At 37.2% G+C, this 22,783-nt stretch overlaps 1 protein-coding gene and 1 long non-coding RNA gene across 5 annotated transcripts; both read left to right on the top strand.

The window, feature by feature from the left end:
* On the top strand, nt 1-16,235 carry LOC133868041 (transcription factor TCP2). Of its 4 annotated transcripts, none has more exons than XM_062304841.1 (6): nt 1-208; nt 297-494; nt 609-753; nt 908-971; nt 1,287-3,106; nt 16,008-16,235. In XM_062304841.1, the coding sequence occupies exon 5, from the start codon at nt 1,678-1,680 to the stop codon at nt 3,061-3,063; it is 1,386 nt and encodes a 461-aa protein (XP_062160825.1). In that variant the 5' UTR covers nt 1-208; nt 297-494; nt 609-753; nt 908-971; nt 1,287-1,677; the 3' UTR covers nt 3,064-3,106; nt 16,008-16,235. The 4 variants fall into 4 exon arrangements, with proteins under 4 accessions (XP_062160825.1, XP_062160827.1, XP_062160823.1 ...); XM_062304843.1 differs by having other exon boundaries at nt 297-484; XM_062304839.1 differs by having other exon boundaries at nt 297-414; nt 556-753.
* Nucleotides 7,788-12,280, top strand: LOC133867994 (uncharacterized). Its single transcript, XR_009900263.1, has 2 exons — nt 7,788-11,244; nt 11,316-12,280. It is a non-coding gene; the product is annotated as an uncharacterized LOC133867994 (long non-coding RNA).
* Nucleotides 16,236-22,783: the final 6,548 nt, after the last annotated feature.

Below are 22,783 nucleotides of genomic sequence, written 5' to 3' on the forward strand. Positions count from 1 at the left end.
GCAGTGTCTCTGTCCCTTCAGTCTTCACGATAAGCCCGGTGATTAGCTCCAATGGGGAACAACCCTTTCTCACTTCTCTCTCGTTAGGGCACTTTTGAACCTCCAATTCCCGTACATCCCGGATTTTCCTTCCCACTTTCTCACCGACCAAACAGACCACCCAACCAACAACCAACCCTAATCCACTCCCACTACTTGTATGCTATATGTGAGTGCTTTCTTTTTTTCTCACTCTAAAAGTTTTTGAGTTTCCTAGTTTAACTGAATTTTGTTGGTTTTCGTTTGGCTGAGGATAGCAAAGCGTGACGGAGAGAAAGTAAGGGAAGGAAAGAGAGAAAGAAGAGTTGGGAAACTCCAAGTGCACGAAATCCGCGCTCTTGACGGGAATTCCGGCGACACCGAGCACCCCAGAAGGTCTCGCGCTTCGATCTCTTTGATTTGTTTTTTGGTTGTTTTTCTTCTCTCAGTTTCCCAAGTGGAAAGAGTAAGTTTTGGTATGAACTGTTTGGAATTTTTCTCTCATGGGTTTGATTTTCTGGGTGTTGGGTTGTTCAGAAGCTGATGATCTGAGAACTGGGTGTGTTTCGCAAAATGAGCTAAATTTGCAGGTTGTGATTTAAGAGCGCAGATCTGTGAGCTTTGGGTGCTTATCCAAATTGTCTGATTAAGACAAAAAAAGAAAGAAAAAAGAAACAAGTAATTATAACAAAACAAAGCGGATAACACCTGTCAGGACTCCAACCAATGTTCAAAGTAAGCTAAATTGATTATCTTTCTCTCTCTCTGTTTTCTTTCGGTTGGTGATTTCGGGACAGTGTTTTTATTAATGGGTTTTATTTTATTTAATTATTAATGTTGTTGGCTTAAGCTTGGTAGCTAGTAATGTAATAATGTCTGGCATTTTTAGGCTCAGCGAAAGCTTTAAATGCGGAGAGGAAGCAAAAAATTGGTTGTGCTCAGATCGGCGAATGGTACGCAATTTACTGCGCCTGCTTTAGCTTGAATCTGAGCCGGAAAAAGGCTCAGATCAAGGTTTTTAGGCTCTCTCTTCCTTTTTTGTTTCTACTTTTGTTAAAGCTTATCGTATATATTTAGCCTTTAAGCCTCAAGGGTGGGCTAAACCTTGTAGCTGTGTGTACGAAAGAAAACAAAGTCAGATCTCTCTCTCTCTCTCTCTCTCTCTCTCTCTCATTGAGCATCTGATGCTCTTTTTTTTTTTTTTTTTTTTTTTAACTATTTCTTTTTTGGTTGAATGGGAAAATTTTGCTTTTGGGGTTTGCTTGCAGGGCTGAGGGTCTGAGAACAATTTCAGAGGCCTTTGCTTTTGAAAGGCGGTTCTGGTGGATGTCTGCGACTGCAAAAAGCTTAAACGAGAGAGCGAGCCTTCACTGACTTGGACCGTGATATATCGGCGCAGCGTAAAAGAAGGCCTTTTTATCACTACACAGCCAAAGTAGTCTCTGAATTATCGTCATCAATATGAACAGGACACTGCAACCCCACCTACACTACTCTAATCACATCTCTTTCTCGATCTAAAAAGAAAGGAAAAGAAAAAAACCCAATCTCTCTCTCTCTACCTCTCTTTCTCTCTCTAGAAGCCGTACAAAACCTCACAAGCAAAAGGGTTTGTGTAATTTGTGAAGAGTTTCTGTTTGAGAAAGGCATGAAAGCGGTATGGAGGTGGAGGAGATTCAGCAGGGACAAGCTTGTAAGTTCCCAAGGGTTGTAAATGACAGAAATATTGAGTCTAGCAAGATAGGCTCGAGATACGCAGATGAGGATGAAGATGGAGAGCTCAAAAGGGTTAACAGCGGTGGGCCAAGTAGCGACGCCGTTTGCACTGCCAACAGGCTTCGCGGCTGGCACCACTCGTCGCGTATCATTAGGGTTTCACGGGCCTCCGGTGGAAAGGATCGCCACAGCAAGGTCTGGACGTCCAAGGGGTTGAGGGACCGGAGGGTTAGGCTGTCTGTCACCACGGCTATTCAGTTCTACGATCTTCAGGATCGGCTCGGTTACGACCAGCCGAGCAAAGCTGTGGAGTGGCTGATCAAGGCCGCCGCCGACTCTATCAACGAGCTTCCCTCGCTGAGCAGCTCTTTCCCCGACACCCCGAAGCAACTGAGCGATGAGAAGCGAGCGAGTGCGGGTACTGAAGGTGGGTTCGATTCAGCTGAGGTGGAGCGTGATGGTGACCCCAATTTTCAGCAAAATCAAAGCCAGCACCTTTCTCTCTCCAAGTCTGCTTGTAGCAGCACCTCGGAGACCAGCAAAGGCTCCGGCTTGTCCCTCTCCCGGTCCGAAATCCGCGTCAAGGCGCGAGAGCGGGCCAGGGAGAGAGCCAAGGAGAAAGAGAAGGAAAACGATCAAAATGTGAACCACATTCAGCAAAACTCTTCTTTTACTGAGCTTCTCACCGGTGGAATCAGCAGCGTTAACAACAACGCTGCTACTAGTCCCGCTCAAAACCAAAGCGGTGATCAGCCTAATTTGTTCCACAAGGCGGCGAGACAGTGGAGTTGTTCGACGGGCGCCCCGATGGAGTACTTCGACTCGGGGCTCCTGGGGCCGTCGTCCCGAGCCGCCCATCACTCATCGGGATTCTCCGGACAAATCCATATGGGAAATTCCCTTCCACAGACAATGACAATGTCTGTTAATCCTTCGTCGTTCAATGTCTCGGGGGATAACAACCATTTGGAGCTGCAACATTTCTCCTTAATCCCGGACCATCTCATCCCGGTGGCCGCGGCGTCATCCCAGCCCACCGTTGACTACAATCTCAACTTCACCATCTCTTCCGGCCTTGCTGGCTACAACAGGGGGACCCTTCAGTCCAATTCACCGTCTCTTCTGCCTCACCTCCAGAGGTTTTCTGCTATAGACGGACCACACTTGCCCTTCTTCATGGCTTCGGCGGCAGCTTCAGGGCCTCCGCCCATGGAGAATCACCACCACCAACACCACCACCAGTTCTCACCTGAATTCGACGGCCGCTTGCAGCTCTGCTACGGCGACAATAGCCGACACTCAGACCAGAAGGGAAAAGGCAAGAACTGAGTTCCTGTAAGAGCAGCATTCCTCTTTGCCCATCTTCTTCCTGGTGAGTTACAGTGATCATTCTAATCCTCATTTTTATTGATATATTTTTTTATTAGCGTCTTAGTACAATATTGCTTCTCTGTTCCTGTGCTTGTTTGGTTCTTTGCCTCATTATTGAAATGTTTTATTTACTTTTCCCTCTCTTATGCTTGTACGTATTTATTATTATTTTTTTCTCCTGTTTGTGTTTTGGATTTACGTGTTGTGTGCAACACCACGAACTGTTTTGCTTTCTTGGTAATCATAAATAACTCAGCCATTGGGCATATATTTATATGGGTGTCACCTATTAAATTGTCTTTATTTGATTCCTGCATGAATTGCCGTGAATAAGGATCGGCTCCTTGTCTCCTCTTCTGTTCTCCTCTTGGTTTCCTTATCTCTAGCATCTGCAAGTCCACGCCAGGTGTTAGCTTCTGCGTTGGCTTGGCCATGTGTTTGGATTCATGAGTGGAGCGGAGCAAGCTCCACTTTTACAAAAATGAGGCACTGTGAAAGCTTTAGAATCCGATCCGTACCCTTTTTTTTTTTCTGCGTCCCAAGCAGTTCCACATGGCAGTGGCCCGGCGCTCTGTCGGGTCCGTTGAATCACACGAGGAGGCAAAGCTATTCCCTTTGGTAAAGCCATGCACGTAGGCAGTGCCCCTTTTCAAACTTGAAAGAAAAGTGCTGATACAGTGAAGTAGTTTCATTTCAGACAAAAAATGAAGGAAATGTATGAGCCTGTTGTGTCAGAGAACTGCGAAGAAGAAGAAGAAGAAGAAATACGAGGTTATATATAATCTAAATACTTTCTTTAAATTACATGAGGAAGGTTATATGGGGTGAATGAATCAACTTTCTGGACAGAGGGAAAATTTGATTTAGCATTCTTACCGTAATAGCAGCAGTTTTTTTTTTTTTTTTAGATTTTTTAAAAATTTAAAGAACTAAGTTGGTGATTCCTTATTCGAATAAACTGTACAATAGCTTCCATTATCCTTTCCTTATACCATTTAAATATTTTGGGGTAATTATCTTTTTCCCCCATGAACTACCAAAAATGCGCGATGCCCCCATGAACTACCAACTCGACCAAAATAGAGCATTCAACTACCAAAGATAACCATTTTCCCCCCTTCCGTCAGTCACACGCCGTTTTACCCTCATTTTCTTCCTCTTTTCCCCCTATGAACTACCACCATCTTCCTCTTTTCCCCCTATGAACTACCATCATCTTCCAACATGCCCCCATATAAAACGGCACATGACCCGTTGACCGTTTATTTTAACCTCTTTGACTGACGGAAGGGGGGAAAATGGTTGTCTTTGGTAGTTGAATGCTCTATTTTGGTTGAGTTGGTAGTTCATGGGGGCATTGCGCATTTTTTGGTAGTTCATGGGGGAAAAAGGTAATTACCCCAAATATTTTTCAAATAATTGTTAGGGAAAAGAGAGAAAAAAGAAAGTCATTTAAATATTCTTTTAAATAAATGATACGAAAAAGAGAGTTTTTTTTTTTTTAGTAAAATAATGGTAATTAAGGGAAGCAAAAGTGCTACCCTAGATCCAGGGTAGCACTTTTGTTCACTTAGGTTTCCCTAAACCAAGGAAGTCTGTTACATGTGGCTTTTTAAGAGTTTTTTTTTTTTTTTTTTTTCCCTACATTTAAGAAAATAAAAATGAGATTTAAAGAGTCTGTTGCTAGGGCTCTTAACATTTAGTTTAATTGGATTGCATTTTCCGTCGTTTTCAATTATATATGAACTCTTTTTTTTTTTTAAAAAAAGAAAATACTATACACTAGTCATCCTATACTAAAACCTAATGTTTTCAAAATTATTGTATTAATTTAAGAGTAATGCTATACGTGCGTCAAGAGTCCGGCTGGTGTCCGGCTCTTGACCCACGTGGCATGTCTTTTTTCCCGTTGAAATTTTTTTTTTCCCTGCTTGCGCGTGATTTGCAGAGATAGAACGACGAGCTCCTGGATTTGCTGGGTCCGAGAGAGAGAGAGAGAGCTGGGCGAGGGTCGGTCGGTCGTTGGCCTCCGGTCGATCGGTGGGGGTCGACTGGATTTGCTGGGTCCGAGAGAGAGAGAGAGAGAGAGCAAGGTCGGTCGGTCGTTGGCCGCCGGTCGATCGGTGGGGGTCGGCTGGATTTGCTGGGTCCGCGAGAGAGAGAGAGAGAGAGAGCTGGGTGAGGGCCGGTCGGTCGGTCATTGGCCGCCGGTCGATCGGTGGGTACTGGTCTGCTGGGAGAGAGAGAGAGAGAGAGAGAGAGAGAGAGAGATTTCCTTCCACCCGCGTTTTCAACGTTTCTTTTTGATTTTTTTTTTTTAATAAAAAAAGAAAAAAGATGTGCCACGTGGGTCAAGAACTGGACACTTGCCGGACTCTTGACGCATGTATAGCACTACTCTTAATTTAAACATAAAAAAACCAAGTTGAAAAGCCCTTTCTATAAAAAAAAAAAATAAAAAATTGTTATGGACTGTTAATTTCTAGTTTTTCAGCTTTTCTATCATAATTTTGAAATTTTTGTTCCCTCACAAGAAGCAAAATGCTTTGAAAAATATGAATTTCACTTTAACAAAAAATATAAAAAATTACCCTAACTTCAAAATTGAATAGGGAACAATAAATTTGTGAAGAAATACATTAGAATAGGCCAATTGGTTGGGAGCAGGCTCCCTTAAATAATTTATTCCACCAATGATTAGTATAACAGTTACTTAGTATAAATCAATGGTCCTTACACTTTTTATGAATTTATAATTAGTATTTTTAGGTCAGCAAAAGATCTATTAATTCGTTTAATGGCGTTAGTGCCTTAAAGGTGACTAGTACAGTATATAATGTTTTTTAATTTAAGAAAGGTTAGTTTCTAATTAAAGAGAAAAGGGTTAATACTTTGAGATTTCACCAGACCTTGATTGTAAAGGATTACTTATATATCGATCGAGTAAATCAGTCATTTATGTCCCTAGTAATATATGCTACGAAAATTTTCAAAATATCAATTTTCTAAAGGAAAACAATCTACTATGAGAACAATACAAGCTCCCAAGAAGTATTTTTCTCTTTTATGGTAGCTTAATCTTTCTTTACCATCCATTTTTTCCTTTATTTTTTGATTTTTATAGTAATTTTGATTTTTGGAGTGCTTAATTTTTGTCAACCATCATTATTATGGTGGATTCATGCTTGATTAGTACTGTCAGTTTAGTTTGTTCACTGATAAAGGCAGAATAGTTTGTTGCAGCAATCTTTTGGTAAATAAAACAATCACTGAAAAACAAAAGGCTAGAAAGGGCAATAGCTCTGTACATAGAAAATGTATAAGATAAAGAATCTGAAAGATTACAAAAAGAAAGGAAAATATTACAGAAAATGTCATCAGCCCAATAAAAAAAATTCATAATTAAGAAAGATTTGAACTCAATCATATTGGTGCCTCACTGCCATCAAATGCATGTCTATCCCTTTGTTCTAAACACTACACATTACGCACAAAAAACTGTTTCCACACCAGACATCTGTCTTATATTCAAATCTCCCATGCCAGCCCTCCAGAAAAGCTCTGCACACAATATTATGTAGCTTTGCTCTTAACGTGAATGCAATTGTATTCAAATAACGATCTTGACTTTATGCAAAGTTCAAACTGCTCTTACAAAATCATATTCTTTAACCCGCATGAGTCAAAGATAAATGGGACATTCAATTTCATAAGCTAGTGGTAAAGCTATAAATATAGGGTTGTGCCTGCGTGTCGATAGAGTTTTCCTCCAAAATGGGATGGAGAAAAATTTCTCTTTCTCCAACCCAATCTATAAAATTGTTATGTGTCACTTGCATATGTGAGAAATACGTTTTTTTTAATAGAACTCTTTTAATGTTATTAAAAAATCATGTGATTCTTTCAATGCTCAAGAGATACATGATAATTTTATAGACTTGATTGGATGAATTTTCTATCTAGTCTGAAGAAAAACTGTCTCCCATGTGCACGATGCTAGGTACTAAGTTGTTAGCTATTAGTCATTGAGTAGGTATTGACTAAGTTCAAGCTCTTACGAGTCAACACTTCACCAAAGAATGTGCTCACTATAATGAGTTATTATTCGCCCTTTGACGAAAAAGTAGGTTAGACAAAATAAATTTTGTAGTTATGTCCATCTTTCATGCATGTAGTGCATTGATTCCAATAGAGTTGGAAATGCCTCTTTTGGCCTCCACCTTTGCCAGAGTCGGAAGCATCAGAAAACCTTCTACCCCACTTCCGACAAAGGTGAAAAACTGACTGGACTTTAATTCCGATATGTTAGAGTAAGATTTGATTAAAAAGTCGGAGTTGGGACAAGCTCAAAAAAAATAAAAAAAAAATAAAAAAAATAAAAAAAAAATCTTGACTCTCCTAGTAAGCAATCAACATGAGACTTATCACCTATGAGCTCTTTTATAATCCACTTACTTCTTGTCGGCAATTTATTTGCCCAATGTGGGACTAATATTTTGGGGTCACAATCTCCCCCATTCAAATTTTTGAGGTTGTTAGAGCCCCCGTCATGCAGTGTTTCCGCGCTACATTATGTTACTAGATTGCTTTGATATCATCTGTAACGATTGAGGGTGCGCTAGCCATATTTCTGTGTTATCACTCCAAAATGACTAGTCAAGTTGCAATTGAAATTTCTTAGAATCACTATTAAAACTCCACCTAATAAGGAACCAATATAAGACTAACTTTCTAAAGTGTCACATTTATAGTATTTCCACACTCTTACTCAGGTATTGCAGCTTGGCAGTGACCAATAGCTTTGGTCATGCAAATACATATGCCATGCATTTAGGAGATTTGTTTTTCTATTGGAATCGATCTGAGGCTGCATGTGGCAGCTTGTAACTATAATGGATATCAAATAATTGATTGACAGAAAAATTCAAACGTTTTCATGTTTAGCAAATCTTTTCTGATCTTCAAGTTAAGGTTGTATTAAAACATACTAGAGAGGGAAATTCCCATTTAGACGATGGATAATATATATGCAGTTACAAATTGAAACTTGAAGATAAGGAAATCTAAAAAAACCAAGAACCACAAAGAAAAAAAATTCAAATTTCGGATGAACAGAAGGCCCCCCTAGAAATCTCCACTCCGCAAAATGCTCTGGCATATCTCACATTCCAAATGCACCACATCAAGCATAAAAAGACCCCCTACAAGCTACATTGGGCTTCCACTTTTCTCCACCATCATCTCCGACAACTTAACTGCTTTATGAGTTCCAGCATTTTTGTTTGTAATATCACGTGAGATAAGGGCTTACTAAACTCTTTAAAAATGACTTATAATACATAAATTTGTTAAAGTTAAACGTACATCTGATCATCCTGTCACAGTTTCAGTATAGCATTGCAACCATTTGAGAAGAATTTTTTATACTTCAATTTTCATTTTGGTACCTAGCTAGGAACTAAGCTAGCTGCTTTCGTACCCAGTTTGGAACTTTATAGAGTCTTGAATTAGACTAACGATATAGTCTTGGAAATAAAAATAGACAATTTTGTGCTTAGTTGGTAAGTATACAAATTCCTGGGTTAAGAAGATAATAGATTTTACGGTCAATATTTGATGAAGTCGAAGGTATGAACAAAATAAACTAGTTTGGTCATAATGATGTTACTTAACAGCTATTTGTTCCATAAAGATGTCCTAACAATTGTGAAAAAGAAAATTGCAAATATTATTAGGGTTTTTTTCTTTTTTCATTAAGTAAACAAAATTTATTAAAAACAAAAAGGCGTCTACCCAAGAACACAAGATGTATACAAGAGAAACATCTTACTAGAAAAAGACAAAAGATCTAGAAAATCAAGAAAATTAGAAATAGGCAAACAACCATAGGAAGTTGTCCATTGGTAAAAAGTTTTGAAGGAGAAGAAGGCCTTTAGCTCCACCATCATCTTCTCGCAATCATAAAAACTTAGATAATTTTTCTCTCTAGATGCACCACATTAAGCATGACAAAATTATCTTCCACACTATGTACAGAATTTCCCTCTCCAACTTGCATAGAGATCCACCACCCGTCAAGGCACAAAGATCGAAGATGAATTCTGCAATTTTTTCACTCTTCTTACACATGTAACACCAATCTATCACTATGAGATTCCACTTTTTTAAGTTATACACAATGAGGCTCTTCACTAAAGCGGCTGACCAGGCGAAGAAAACCACTTTCAAAGGAACCTTCTACAAATACTCCTATAGGGAAAGGGGGGCACTGGCATGGGGATAAGGACATTATAGAAAGGATAATTCAGTAGTAGCCAATCACATTAGGGGGATAATCAGTTGAGGTTTGTAATGCAGAAATAGCTAGTTATATGGGTTGCTTGAAGAGAGGGAATTGAGTGGTTGAAATTTTGGAAGTCTGAAAAGTAGGTGATGGTGAATCGTGTTACGTTTGATTTTTATGTTGACAAATTCATGTGTTAAAACATGGTTTCTGGGTTGTAATATTTAGGTTTGACTTAAGGATTAAGTTGGCGTAAAAGTTGGTCCAAAAATTCAAGTTTAAGAATGTTGTCCAACAAAGACCTAGTTAGAGTAAAACAACTATATCTTCTAATTCCAACATCTGATGAAAGCAAGTTTGGTGGTGTTGAAAAGTTGCCCTCAGTCTGGAAGGTTGAGGAGTGTTGCGATTTGGAAGATGGTGCCGATTTGCCTTTTTTGGTATTTATGGAAGGAAAAAAATAATAGGTGTTTCGAAGATTTGAAGAGGTCCTTGTAGGATATTTTAGCTTCGTTTTTTCATGCTTTGTATCTTTGGACAGTGGCTTTTGTGTCCCCACCGTCGCTTAGTTTTGTTGATTTTCTTGTTCTTTTTTCTCTTTCTAGTTAGGTGCTTCCTTTTGTATACTTCTGGGTACTTAGGGGTGTCTTACACTTTTAATAAAACTGATTATTACTTATTAAATAAAAAAAAGTTGATTAAAAGGGATACCACTTTGTATTTTACTAACATTTTCCAATTTGAATGTTTATTCGGTCAAAATGGGTTGTCAATATCTCAGTCGAGGCTCATTCGATCGAACTAGTGTGTCAAGTCTTGGTACTAAAAAGTAAAAACTGAGACGTTTGGTCGAAGGCTCAATCGAACTTTGGTTGACCAAAGAGATGGAGTCAAAGATGAATTAATAAAATCCTAGCTCGCGTTCGAACGAGGCGGCCGTTGAAAGTTTGATTGTTAGCCAACTTTGCTTTTAAAAACTCTTCTTTCTCCCCCATCTATACAAGCCTAACGGTCTACAACTTTCATAAGTCTTAGAGGTTATTTTCATTGTTTTGGGAGAAGTTCCTAAACACATTTTGAGCCTAAACAGATTCCCCTCCTTGTTTTTCATCAACAAAATCACAGAAAAACCTTCAACCACCAGAGTTGTAGGTTGTAGCAAACAAGGTTTGTTTGTAAAAGTGGTTCGTGTAGAACAATGTTAGAAAATTATGGAACTACTATGGTGGGGGGTGAATAGGTCGTTTGCCGGGGTTGCAAATCGAGTCTTGTGAGTAACTTTAAAGTTGAGTCTTACAAAAGTTTTGTAAGTAAGATCAATCTGTAATACAAGTCTCTTATAGTGAATACCTTTGGGGTTTGCTCACCCTTGGAATGGTTTTACTTTCGAAGAGTTCTTCAAAAGATTTGTACTTTGTTACCAAAATTTCTGTTTGAATTTTCTTTTATGCTTGCTTTGATTTTGGTAACTTTGAGTTTAAAGTTGATAACTTTGTTAACATGAACTGTGTCATTAAATTGAGATTTTTCTAAATTATTATAACTTAAGGTCTAAAACGAATTTTTCAAACCGAGATACAGATCACTAGCTTTTGGTAAGAATTTTTAGTCAATTCATCCTTTGTAAGGGGAACAAAGTTCCATTTGAGGTCGCCTTTCTTGCTTGGTCCAGATACTCCATTGTTAACCATTCATGATTTGACAAAGAGCTGAAAATCTTAGTGAACTGGTGTTCGAATGTGCCAAAGTAATGGAGAATGTGGATGGTCTGTCATTGCATTATTGGTTAGCTAGAGAATTTGGTTTCTCAACGTTTCCTCGTTTGGCGTGGTGACATCCAGCATGGATACCCCATTGTACGCTTCTTGAATTTCCTTGGATTTTTAAATCCAACTTTTAAGAGTCATCATCATTAATACCCACTTAGTTTATGTACTCATGGAACAGGCTCTTACATTTCTCACCGTGTTGGTGTTCTGAAGGTGAAGCTTTGCTCCTAATACTTGTCTCCACTCATTGAATTCTATTCTCTCATTCGACTAATATCCTTTTCTGTTTCTTACCATTTACTATTAAAATTGTTAGACTACTTTTTTTTCTTGTATAACATAATATTACATTCAACACCCGATAGCTTTTCACTAATCAATGTTTTTTCACATCTACTTTTAGATTACATGATCTTCATATATATGTTTGTCATGCTCTCGAAACACCAACATGATTAGAAATTAAAAACTATCTTATCCATAAAACATTCAAAAGTAAAATTCTCTTGTATTTTCAACATCTGTTAAACACTTGACTTTTCGATTAAATAATAAATGACATTTGCTTGACATGAAAATTCGATATGCTTGATAAGTGTGTAAAGAACATTTTTGATATAATAGCTAGTAGGCTTGAGAGAATATTAGTTATTAAGTGATATACCATTACTAGAGGTTTTCCATGTGACTTGAGCCCATTTATATACGTATGTATGAATGTATTTGTTTATGTGTATATGCATATATATAGTAATGGGGCACAACAATTCGATGGGGTGGTATCAAGATGCCAAGATATATAACCTATACACAGAGAATAAGTTGGGTTTGAAGAATGATGATACTTATAGATGAGATGGCTTCCTTTTTGGGTTGTCTCATAATACATGGGAATCTATGGACACTTGAAAAATGAAAATATTTGTTAATTTATTAATTTTAAATTTGAACCTACCTTTTCTTTGAAGTGCATCGAAGGACATTTTTTTTTTGGAAAATTCTTATATACATGCTTATTTCATTTTATTAGAACACATTCCATATGTAAACTCTTCAATTTAGGACGGAGGGAATATATCATTTCAAGCTTGGTTTGCAAGAATTGCAAATAAACTACGTTAAACATTTATCACAGGACTGACTCCTTTGAGATTATGGATTGTTTTTTATAAATCAATTTGATAAGGAGCTTAATTAATTAGGCTTCAAAAATGAAATGATGACAAGGACAAAGAGAATTGGCTAGAAACCCTAAGGATTAAATAATTAAATTTATCGTTTCTTATCAATTTAAGCTTTTAGGATAATAATGATTTAATATAGTATCGGAACAGAGATCCAAGTTTGAACCTTGACTCCATACTTTAAGTTCATTTTAATTAAATATTTCATGCGGTAAGCCTCACTTGTTGAGGAATTTGAGCCCCACACTTTAATTCTCACATTTCAATTAAATATTTTATGTGTTAGATGTCACTTATTAAGAGGTTTGAGCCCACCCGTGAGGGGATTGAGGAAAATATTTATTAAATAATTAAATTTATCATTTTTTATCAGTTCAAACTTTTGAGATAATTAAGGATTTGACCAGCATCAAAACACTATATGATCGGGGAATTTTCATAAATCATGAACATGAAGAAATAAAACAATCTGAATTCTGTGATTGTCTTTAGATGAAACGACTGATCTTTGTGAGGCTGACCTATAGCAGTCAAACTAGAATGACCTAGAGTACCTCCGTTAAGGAGTTAATCACTGCATGTGATTTTAAATCTTTGCCTGAAACAGGTTTCCTTTTTGATCATAGTTTGTTCTGGTTGTACCACAACCCCAATTCATAATACCCTTCTTCAGTTTGCTGCCTATCTGAAAAATGAGAAGTATGTGTTGTGGTAGTACCCTAACAATCTTGGGAAGAAAGTTTCCCAAAGTGTTGGCATGTTTTAATTTCTCAGGTCGAGTAACACTCTTCATGCTAAGTTCTGAAACGGAAACACCTTTGATTTATAGTATGTAGAGCAGTCCCAACCACATAGATTCCTCATACGCCAATTCCTGATGTCAAGTAGCTTTAGATTTTGGCTGAACTGGGAGGCAAAAAGAGGCTGCTGGTTGGATTTTTCATATAAAGTCCTGCATTGACGGAGAATTTCCATGGAGATTAAAAAAAGAAAAAAGAAAATCCTTTACAGAATCATGAAAAAGAAGGTAGGTTTTATTCTAAAACATGCCTCATTGTTTCTGGATTTAGAAAGATGGATTTCCATGGAATATATATACCTGAACTCGGCTTTCCCTCAACTTTTGCATGTTGGCGCACAACAAATGTGCAAGGTGTTTGGGTCTTTTTGGTTTTTTCTTTTTTTTTTGGGGGAAGGGTTGGGGGATATATATATATATAGGATATCGTTGCATATATATGTTTCATGCATAGCATCAAAACTCAAATACACTTTTGTCTTTTGCAAGAAAAGGTTGATTAGCCTAAATATGTCAAACTTGAGTGGAAAACACAGCATCAAAACCCATAGAGGTGATGATATTTGATTGTATTCAAATTGAACAGTTAAAACTATTATACTAGCTATTGCAATGTCCATGAAATTTATGTATTACTTATACCTATTTTTCTTTTGAATCTGAAGAAGTCATCATGACCCAGCATCCTTCATAATCTTGTTCTTGATATTTTCAACGTAAGTTTTTTTCTTAGTTTCTAGAAGTTTAAGCTAGGTCTCAGGGCGGAAGCCTCAACTCCAAAACCCATAGAGGTGAGCCGTTTTTGGCACTCAAATAATGAGTAAGCAGTAAATCTTTTTTATTAGAACACTTGAAGAATATGAGTATCCTGGCCTTACCTTTTAGATGTCATTGGATATTGTTCAAAAAAATGACTGCTTAGTGGTTATAATACTGCGGTATGAGGGTGTTATGCGCACAAGTGCCAAGTTTTACATGTCTGTGCAATAACACCAAAAAATCCGAGATACAATAAGTAGTAACTTTTACTTTATGATTTGGTTTATTTGATCTATATATAGCATCATTTTTTGTTTATCTTGCTATTAGGGTTTCTAACGGAAGGTTTAAGTTCCTTCTCTAGAATTACTCATTAGATGGGAGTAATTAACACTATCAAAAAGTGTAACAGATGTTTTCAAGATGATCAATATTGATTAAACTCGTCATTTTCTATTAGCTTAAGTTTTTGGGATAAGTAGTGATTTAACATATATAGTATCAGAGTAGAGGTCTCGAGTTCGAACCTTGTCTTTGTAATTCTATCTCTTATTTTAATTAAATATTTCACATGAAGAAGTATTAAAATATTAATTAAATTATTAAATTCACTATTTTTCCTTGAACTTTTGGGTAAATTGTGAAAAAAGGGGGGGTTTTCTTCATCTTGGTGAGTTGTTCGAATAGGTTCTCAAAACTTTTGGTAGATTTTAATGGATATATAATCAGACTTCTATTTGATGGCATGAAAAGTTCATAAAGAACCAGCCTATCTCCTAGTAATTGGCCAGAAAGAAAGCCTCTATCTTCCTTTGAATGAATATCAAAAGTAACAAAAACTCTCAATCTTCTTAATTGGTGAGTCTTGCTTGTTCCTCCCCCTTCACCCTTGCTTTCTTCCCCTTCATAAAGAACCTTCTCCCTACCTACTTGGCCTAACCTAATACTCAGCAAGTGAAATTAATTGAGTGACATGACACTGCATATTCTTGTTGTGTATGCAACTCTGAGGTACTGTTACCGACCCAAACAAAGAACTCAGAGGATTGTCTTCTTAGCTATTTAATTTAGTTATTTTTCATCACAATCTTTCTTATAAATTTAATACGCAATTAGTACTGACATATGTAACTATCGTGTAGATATGAATATCAGAAGATTATTACTATCATGTAACAATTTCTTGACAGATGATTCACATTTATAATTTAGTTATCAATGAATTTACTTATCTCATTTACTTTTATTTTATGATTCGTTCTTATTCATCAAAATAAATTATATGATTCTTTCTTTCTTGCAAAAGTAAAATTATAGAAATAATTAGAAAAATTTCCATTCCAGTTTGAATTAAGAGCAAATTAAGATTTATTCAGAATCTTTTCTTCATTCATTAAGAAATACCAATGTTTTCATGATTTTTTTGTTTTGTTTTGTTTTCCTTCTAGTTAGATGTTTGTTAAATCATTACTTATCTCAAAGCTTAAACTGATAGGAAATGATGAATTTAACCATTTAATTATATTCCAACATTTCCTCACTTGTTGACTCAAATTTTTCTTTAATAAGTGATGCCCAACACATGAAATATTTAATTGAAATGGGAGTGAATGAAGGAGACAAAGTGTGAATTTAAGATCTTTAGCTCTGATACTATGTTAAATCACCACTAATCTTAAAAGTTTAAACTGATAGGAAGTAATGAATTTAGTCTTTTAATTATATTCTAACAATGCTTTCTCTTATATATTTCCTATGTACTTGAGTTGCGCCTTTGCTTTTCAATGACGATTACTTAAGAAATACCAATGGTGTGGATTATCTTGTTATCTTGGATTTGTATGCTTACTTGGTTGCATGTATATTCTTCAAGCTTATCATTAATTCAGCTATGCATGGGATAAAATGTTTGCATGCTGGGGGTCTGTTTGTGTGAGTAAGCTTGATTGCTTAGTTTGTTTAAATCCACATGTTTTCACCTCTCTGAAGTTGTTGTGGGCTAATTTCAATAACAAAAACCCTGTTATTACTCAATTTAAACAGGCTAACAAATACCTAATACATTTCATCTTTTCCGATTGCTTATGGTTTGGCAACTTCTAATGCAGGAAAGTGAAGAAGCAGCGGCAAGACGTGAGCAAATGCATGGCCTTCCCTTCATCGGTTGATACCTTATTGTTGTGCTTCTGATGTTGTTTTGTCTGTTTAAGCAAATTTCAAGTCATTCGGCTTGCATTCACATATTTGGATACATATATTTATCTACTCCTGCGCTGCATTTGTGTGTTTTGAAGAAATATTACTTACAATTCAATTGAAGTAATTCTTTATCTTCTTCTTCAATATCTACTCTGGATATGTCTGTACTATACTATTAGTTGATCAGCAAGAAGGTCTTGTGATGAATCTCCAGTTTCTGTAACTGTACTCATTTCCATGACATTTTCTCTGACATCAAATCCAATTGTCCTACACTTTTGGTTGTTCCACTTTTCAGTGGTGCATTTCTTGCTAGAAAACTGGTATATGGCTTTGGATTTTTACTTGTTATTTGCATCCATTAGTGCTCTGGAGTATCATCTTTAGCCTTTGTGCCTGAAAATGGGCTGTTGCATGTATTGGTGCTACTGTGCTTCAGCTTTTGAAGTAATGACAACCGCTGTGCTTATGTACCTCTTGGCATGTGAAATATTTGACTGAAATGGAAGATAAACTGTTATCGTTATGTTCAAACTCAAAAATTCTGTTTTGATGTCATATTAAATCAATCATCCATTCTCCTAAAAAGCTTAATATTTAAATAAATTTGATGAGTTGTATATTAATAGATCACATCCGACCATTTTGAAAATCAACAATTCGATCCGTAGATTGCAAACAGCAAAATAAGAGAATAGAAGAAGGATGAGAAAATACAAAAAAAAACATTTATCTTTTATAATACTCATTTGTTGTGAACTGGTACATGAATATTGTAATGCAAATAAATTGGGTTTTCCTCCAATATCTTATATACCTGGATATATTTATTTAGAGAGCCCCTTCTGTCCGATCTTGGCAAAAAACATGGGTTTTTTATCCACCAATAATCAGTCGACATGTCAGCTTAGCACACCAAAGCACCATAGTTTGAAAACACCCAATCACACCCGCTGAAACCCATCCTCGTTCTGCATCACCGCCTACCCAACCCAACCCGCCACCACTGCCACCACAACCGGAGTCGCCACCAATGGGCTTGCCGGCGGAGTCGGAGTCGACCCGGACTGAAGGGTTAGCCTGAAGGCCACCCTAGGTTCGGGCCAACCCCAGACCCCGGAGGTGGCCGCACGGTTGCCCCATGGACCAGGGGTAGCCGCGCGGACACCCCCCAGTGGCCGGGGGTGGCCGCGCAGAGCCTAGGGTGGCCATCAGGCTAGCCCTAGATCCATCTAGGGTTGGCTCGAAGGCCACCCCTAGACCCCGGGGATGGCCGTGCGGCTGCCCCATGGACCGGGGGTGGCCGCATGGCCACCTCCCAGTGGCCGGGGGTGGCCGCGCAGGGCCTGGGATGGCCATCGGGCCACCCCTAGACCCCGAGGATGGCCGCGCGGCCGCCCCATGGATCGGGGGTAGCCGCGCGGCCACCCCCAGCCAACTTTGGGTCCAAGAAGAGCGGACGGGACTACCCACCTGGTTCGGTTCCGTCACTTCGTCCGTGCAGTTGCCGATCTCGGGTGTCCGGCGTGGCCGTGGAGTTGCCGATCTCGGTGTCCGGCGTGGCCGCGTGGGGCAGTGGCTCTGTGGCTGTGAGGAATTTTGGTTTTTGTTTAAGGTGAAAGGAGGGATGATCCGGTGTTTTGCCAACATTTACCTTTTTTGTGTTTTTTTTTGTTCCATGCTGATATGTCAACCTCTTATTAGTGGGCAGAAAGGCATTGGCTTTTGCCACCACCGAATAGAAGTTATTCTCATTTATTTATAGATGTGAGTTCTTGTCCGATTATTTTTATATGACGGAAACATCTATGATTAAATGCATCTTTTTTTTTTAACCTTATTGTGAGTTCCTTCCTTAGATCGAGTTTTGTATTAATATATTTCCTGAAACAATGAGAAAAATAGAACCTTTTTTTTAAAAAAAAAATGAAGAAAATAAATTAATCCTTGAGCATCTCTAGGGCTAGTCAAATGCCTCAAAATAGTTAAATTTGACTATTATCAAGTTTTTTTTTCCAATTCAGAGGCCAAGCGGCTATTTTCCTTATAGAATGAATAGTGAATAGGCTTCATTCAATTACTAATTAAATATTGAGAAAACGTAAAAGTAAAACAATATGATCTTCATGTATCCCACTCTCTTTCCCACCCACTTTTTATTATAAAAGCGTGCATAATAATGCATAATATAATTATTGAAGACGAACGAAATATTGACGATACTAGTGACATTGAATATGAACAAATCGATGAAATTCCTTATGTACAAATTTCTCACGAGCATACCCTTAGATTTCTGGAGTTCATTAAAAGGAATGTGAACATTAGATACGATCAAACTCATTTTTAGCTGCAATCCGAACTTATCAAGCACATGTGGTAGTTGCATGGTCAATCTTAAGAATTATTAGTTTTATTGTATGCTTCTAGTTGCTTTGTTTTTCTTTTGCATTGTTGTTTTTTGTTTTTTTTGTTTTTAAATAATAATCAATTGCTTTGTTTTTGGTTACTTTGCTTTAATTGTGTAATTTTGCTAGAATATTGAACTGGTGCAACATTCATACGGTGTAGCTAAAAAAATGTGTAGAAATTTAATATTTTATCTTTCATTGAGTGTTGGCAAAAATATAATAAAAAAAGAATGAAAAATAATATTTAAATGCAAGTAAAGAGTAGAATATAAAATCTGTTGGAGATCGAGGATAAAGAAAAAGCAGTACTAGCTAAATTAGATAATTGTACTTTTTCAATATTTACTTTGGCTATTATTACTCAAGATGCTCTTATTTCACGCTTCCAACTTATTAGATTTGAAGACAGCATTAAAAAAAGAGGAATACACTAAAATGGCTCCGAATTTGTAAAAATATTTTTTAAAATCTCAACATCAAGGAATATTAGGCAAAGGACTAGTTTTGCATGCCACGAAGAAGACAAACAAACATCATGAACCCCACCCACTATTATAAACAATGTAGTAATTTAGACATAGGAAAAGTTTCCCAGCATATATTAATCTTAATTCATATTGTCTTGGCCGGTTTCCTTATCTTTCACAACCAAACAAGAACTAGAGATAACTTCAAGGTTATGATGAAAGCCATCATCAGGATTGCATTGACTTGAGACAATATTGTTTGAACTGAACCAAGAATTCATTCCTACGAGGATCTGTAATAGGTTTATGTCTATATATCTTTATTATTCAGTAAGTTGGTCAATGAGTTTGGAAGCCTTGGAGGGAAAGACAGAAATGAATAGTGTTCAAAGAAAGAGAGAGGGAGAGAGAAATGAATAAATAAACTATGCGTTGGTGTACATGCAGCATCACGCCACATGACACTAATTAAGGATTTGCTTAGTCATTTTAGCTAAAAAGAAGAAATGCATGATCCACTGGGAGTACGTGGTTCAAAAAACTCCGGTTTAGATGGCAGAAAAAGTAGTATGATTTCACCGGCCGGCCTTGACCATTGGTGGCCCAAATAGCTTCAGAAGTTATAGCATGCAACCACCCATTTTGAAAGCAGGGTTGACTTTGGCATGTGGATGTGAATCATGTGATGGGTGTTTCTCAAGTGTAGCTGGAGCAAAGGCTTCAGAATATGGCAGATATGCCTGTTTGGGGTGCATTAATTGAATGCTGGATTCCTTATGCTTCAGTGAATTCTATGAAAACCCACCATCAATGCGTTGGATGAGATGTCAGGTGTAACGTGGGCAGCTAAAGAGCGCTGGAGCAAAAGATGAGACAATTAATGGCAATTTTATTCAAAGAATACAGCAGAAAACCAGAAACACAATGACCAATCATCTCACAGAAACAACTCATTTTTTTTACCTAGAAGCAGATGGAGGTTATGATTTGGTAAGAGCTTTCTTGGGTTCCAAACACACCATAGTTTGGAAGCTTCCAGACTTCACTATGCCTTCAATAATCCAAAGAAATTTTTAAAGAAGAGCAGAAAACCGTACACACCATAGTTAGGAACCTCATATCACAACACATGCTACTGCACTAGACCTGCTTTACTCTCCCAACCCCGCCCAAACTCCATGTATTCCAATTAAGTCATCTATAGGCACATAAGAGGGATGAAGAACACAGAAATAAATATGCCATTTTACCACTGTTATGAGTGATTGATGTAGGACGCTTCCAAGTAGCGATCCCGAAAGGCGATCGTGATCAAGAAGGAAAGTGCGGATAGATCGTGAACAACTGACGCATGCATTAATGGCAAATATTCTAGAAGGAGAATCCGTGACCACCAAGCTGAAAATCTTTTATTTGACTTTAATTAGGATTTTATGTCCTTTCTTTACTAGGATTTGGTTTATGTCTTTTACTAGAATTAAGTTTACTTCTTTTACCAGGAGTAGGTTTATTTGATCTTCAAGCGTTGTTTTAGTGTTAATATAGAAGGTAGTAGCATGTAATTAACAACGACCATTGAGTTTATACCTCTGCGGAGTTTATTATTCTTTTAACTCTGCGGACTCGTTTTATCTTTTGGTCAGAAGACGTAGACGTTTCTGATTGTAGTTACCAAGTCTTCCGCTACGTCAGTGATTTATCCCTAAAATCATTTGAAGCATAAAGCAGAACGAGTACAGTGCTCTATATAAGTATAACAGAAGCATAACATATTTGTACCTACATTAATATTCACATACAGAGAGACGATATTAAAGAAAGTAAATGGACTACAAATTGAAAGAACTCAACAACATCATTTAGTTGCATGTCTGAACTCTTACAAGCATATGCATTAAATTCAAACAACCAGCAGAGATGCAGTTCCATCATCATCTCAAGTACCACGGGCGAGAGATTAGCATCGTGCATGTGTGAATAGTAATAACCAAGGACTGGTGTTTCAGTGGCAGTTCAAAGCAAAGATGGCTCGGCACCCAATCAAGTAATTAAAACCATGCAGGAAACTGAAGCATAATCAAACTATATTTGTTGGTTTGGTTTTTTTTAGCAGCAACTGCAGCAAAGAGGGAAAGGCGTGAATCAGAAAGGCAGAAGAGATAGAAGCGTTTTTTCATGATTAAAATAATGATAGGGTGAGCTACAGTGTCACCTGATATATTAGGCGACACTGTAGCTGAATGGTAGTTTAGGGAAGATGTATATATCGGGTGGCACTGTAGCTGAATGCAGGGGCAAAACTAGGATTTCTTGTGTGAGAGGTCCGAGCTTACATAAATAAATATAGTCTCACTATATATGTGTGTGTGCGCGTGCGCGCGCGCACAAGTGTTTTTTTTTTTTTTTTTGATAAATAATGAAATGTACACAAAAACAGAAAAGTCTTAAATTTAATTTCATACTAACTTATAAGTCCTAGATGTACACAAAAATTACATATCATAAGTTATAAATCGATTAATTTGATGTAGAATGTAAGAGTAGAAATAGTTATGTATGTGAGAAACAAGAAGGATTAGAAGCAAAAAGATAGCTAATTTTCTATGTTATATTCTCATCTAATTTGTGTGGTTGACCCTATGGTAACCGCAATTTTGTAATTAAAATATTACTAAATGCAAAGACCTTAAGAGTAAAAAATTATGTGGATAAGGGGTCTCCCCCAATTTCAGTAAAAATGAGGTTCAACCACGGAGCCACTAAACATTGCTTTCAATATTATAATCTAAAACAATTTATATCAGATGGGATCGGGGCCAAAGTATAAAAATAATATTTTTGTAAGCATTTTAAAAACGTTTGGGGTTGCTGAGGACCCCCAACAGCAGTGCTAGCTCCGCCTCTGGCTGAACGGTAGTTTATGGAAGATGTAGCGAAGTCGGAAGGTTTTTGGGTTTTTTTTTTCTTCTAAATTTAGTGAAGTAAAGAAATATTTAGAGAGTTTGGTTAGTGGTGCTCTTAAAAAGTGGCTAGTTAAAATGGTAAAAGTAAATTTTTTAACTAAAATTTGGCTAAACCATAAAAAGCTCACTAAGAATGCTTTAGAGAGGATTTAGGAAAGCTCTTGAAAGTGGTAAGAGTGAATATAGGCCAGTTGCCTTTCTATTTGATACCTTTCCCAACCTTTAATCAAGACCAAGAATTCTAATGAACAAAAGAGGACAAGTGCATTGATCCCAATTCATACAAAACCAGCATATATATATATATATATATATATATGCTAAAATCAGGACCAAGAATTTTGGCCATTTTAATCTAAAGTCCCCACCCCCCACCTTGAGATTTGTAAGAGGGCTCAAAAAGTCAGAAACACCCACTTGAAATGTTTGAAAAAACATGCAGGAGAAGCATGAGAATGTAATCATCAAGGCTCTGACCATTATGTTCATATTCCCTAAACTTACCAATTACTCTGCTGCTTGCTAAAGAGAAGGACAAATGCCTTGATTACTTCTTATTTATTTATTGGAATTATATTTCCACCACTTTATCTCTGCTCACACAATCACAACCATTGCCGGAAAATAGGCAAACCTGTGGGGCTTGTTGAAACTTTCTATTTCTCATGTGATTCCCCCCACTTGGATTTATCTGCATATTCAATGACAAAAAAGACTTGATTTTCAATTATTTTTTGGAACCAATCGGAATAAAAATAAAAGAAAAAGAGATGGGTATTTGCAGCACTATCTGATTGATGGAGTGTGTGAGCTCCATTTTGAGTCAAAAGACTTTATTTCACGT

Source organism: Alnus glutinosa, chromosome 5, assembly GCF_958979055.1.
Source record: "Alnus glutinosa chromosome 5, dhAlnGlut1.1, whole genome shotgun sequence".
NCBI lineage: Eukaryota > Viridiplantae > Streptophyta > Magnoliopsida > Fagales > Betulaceae > Alnus > Alnus glutinosa.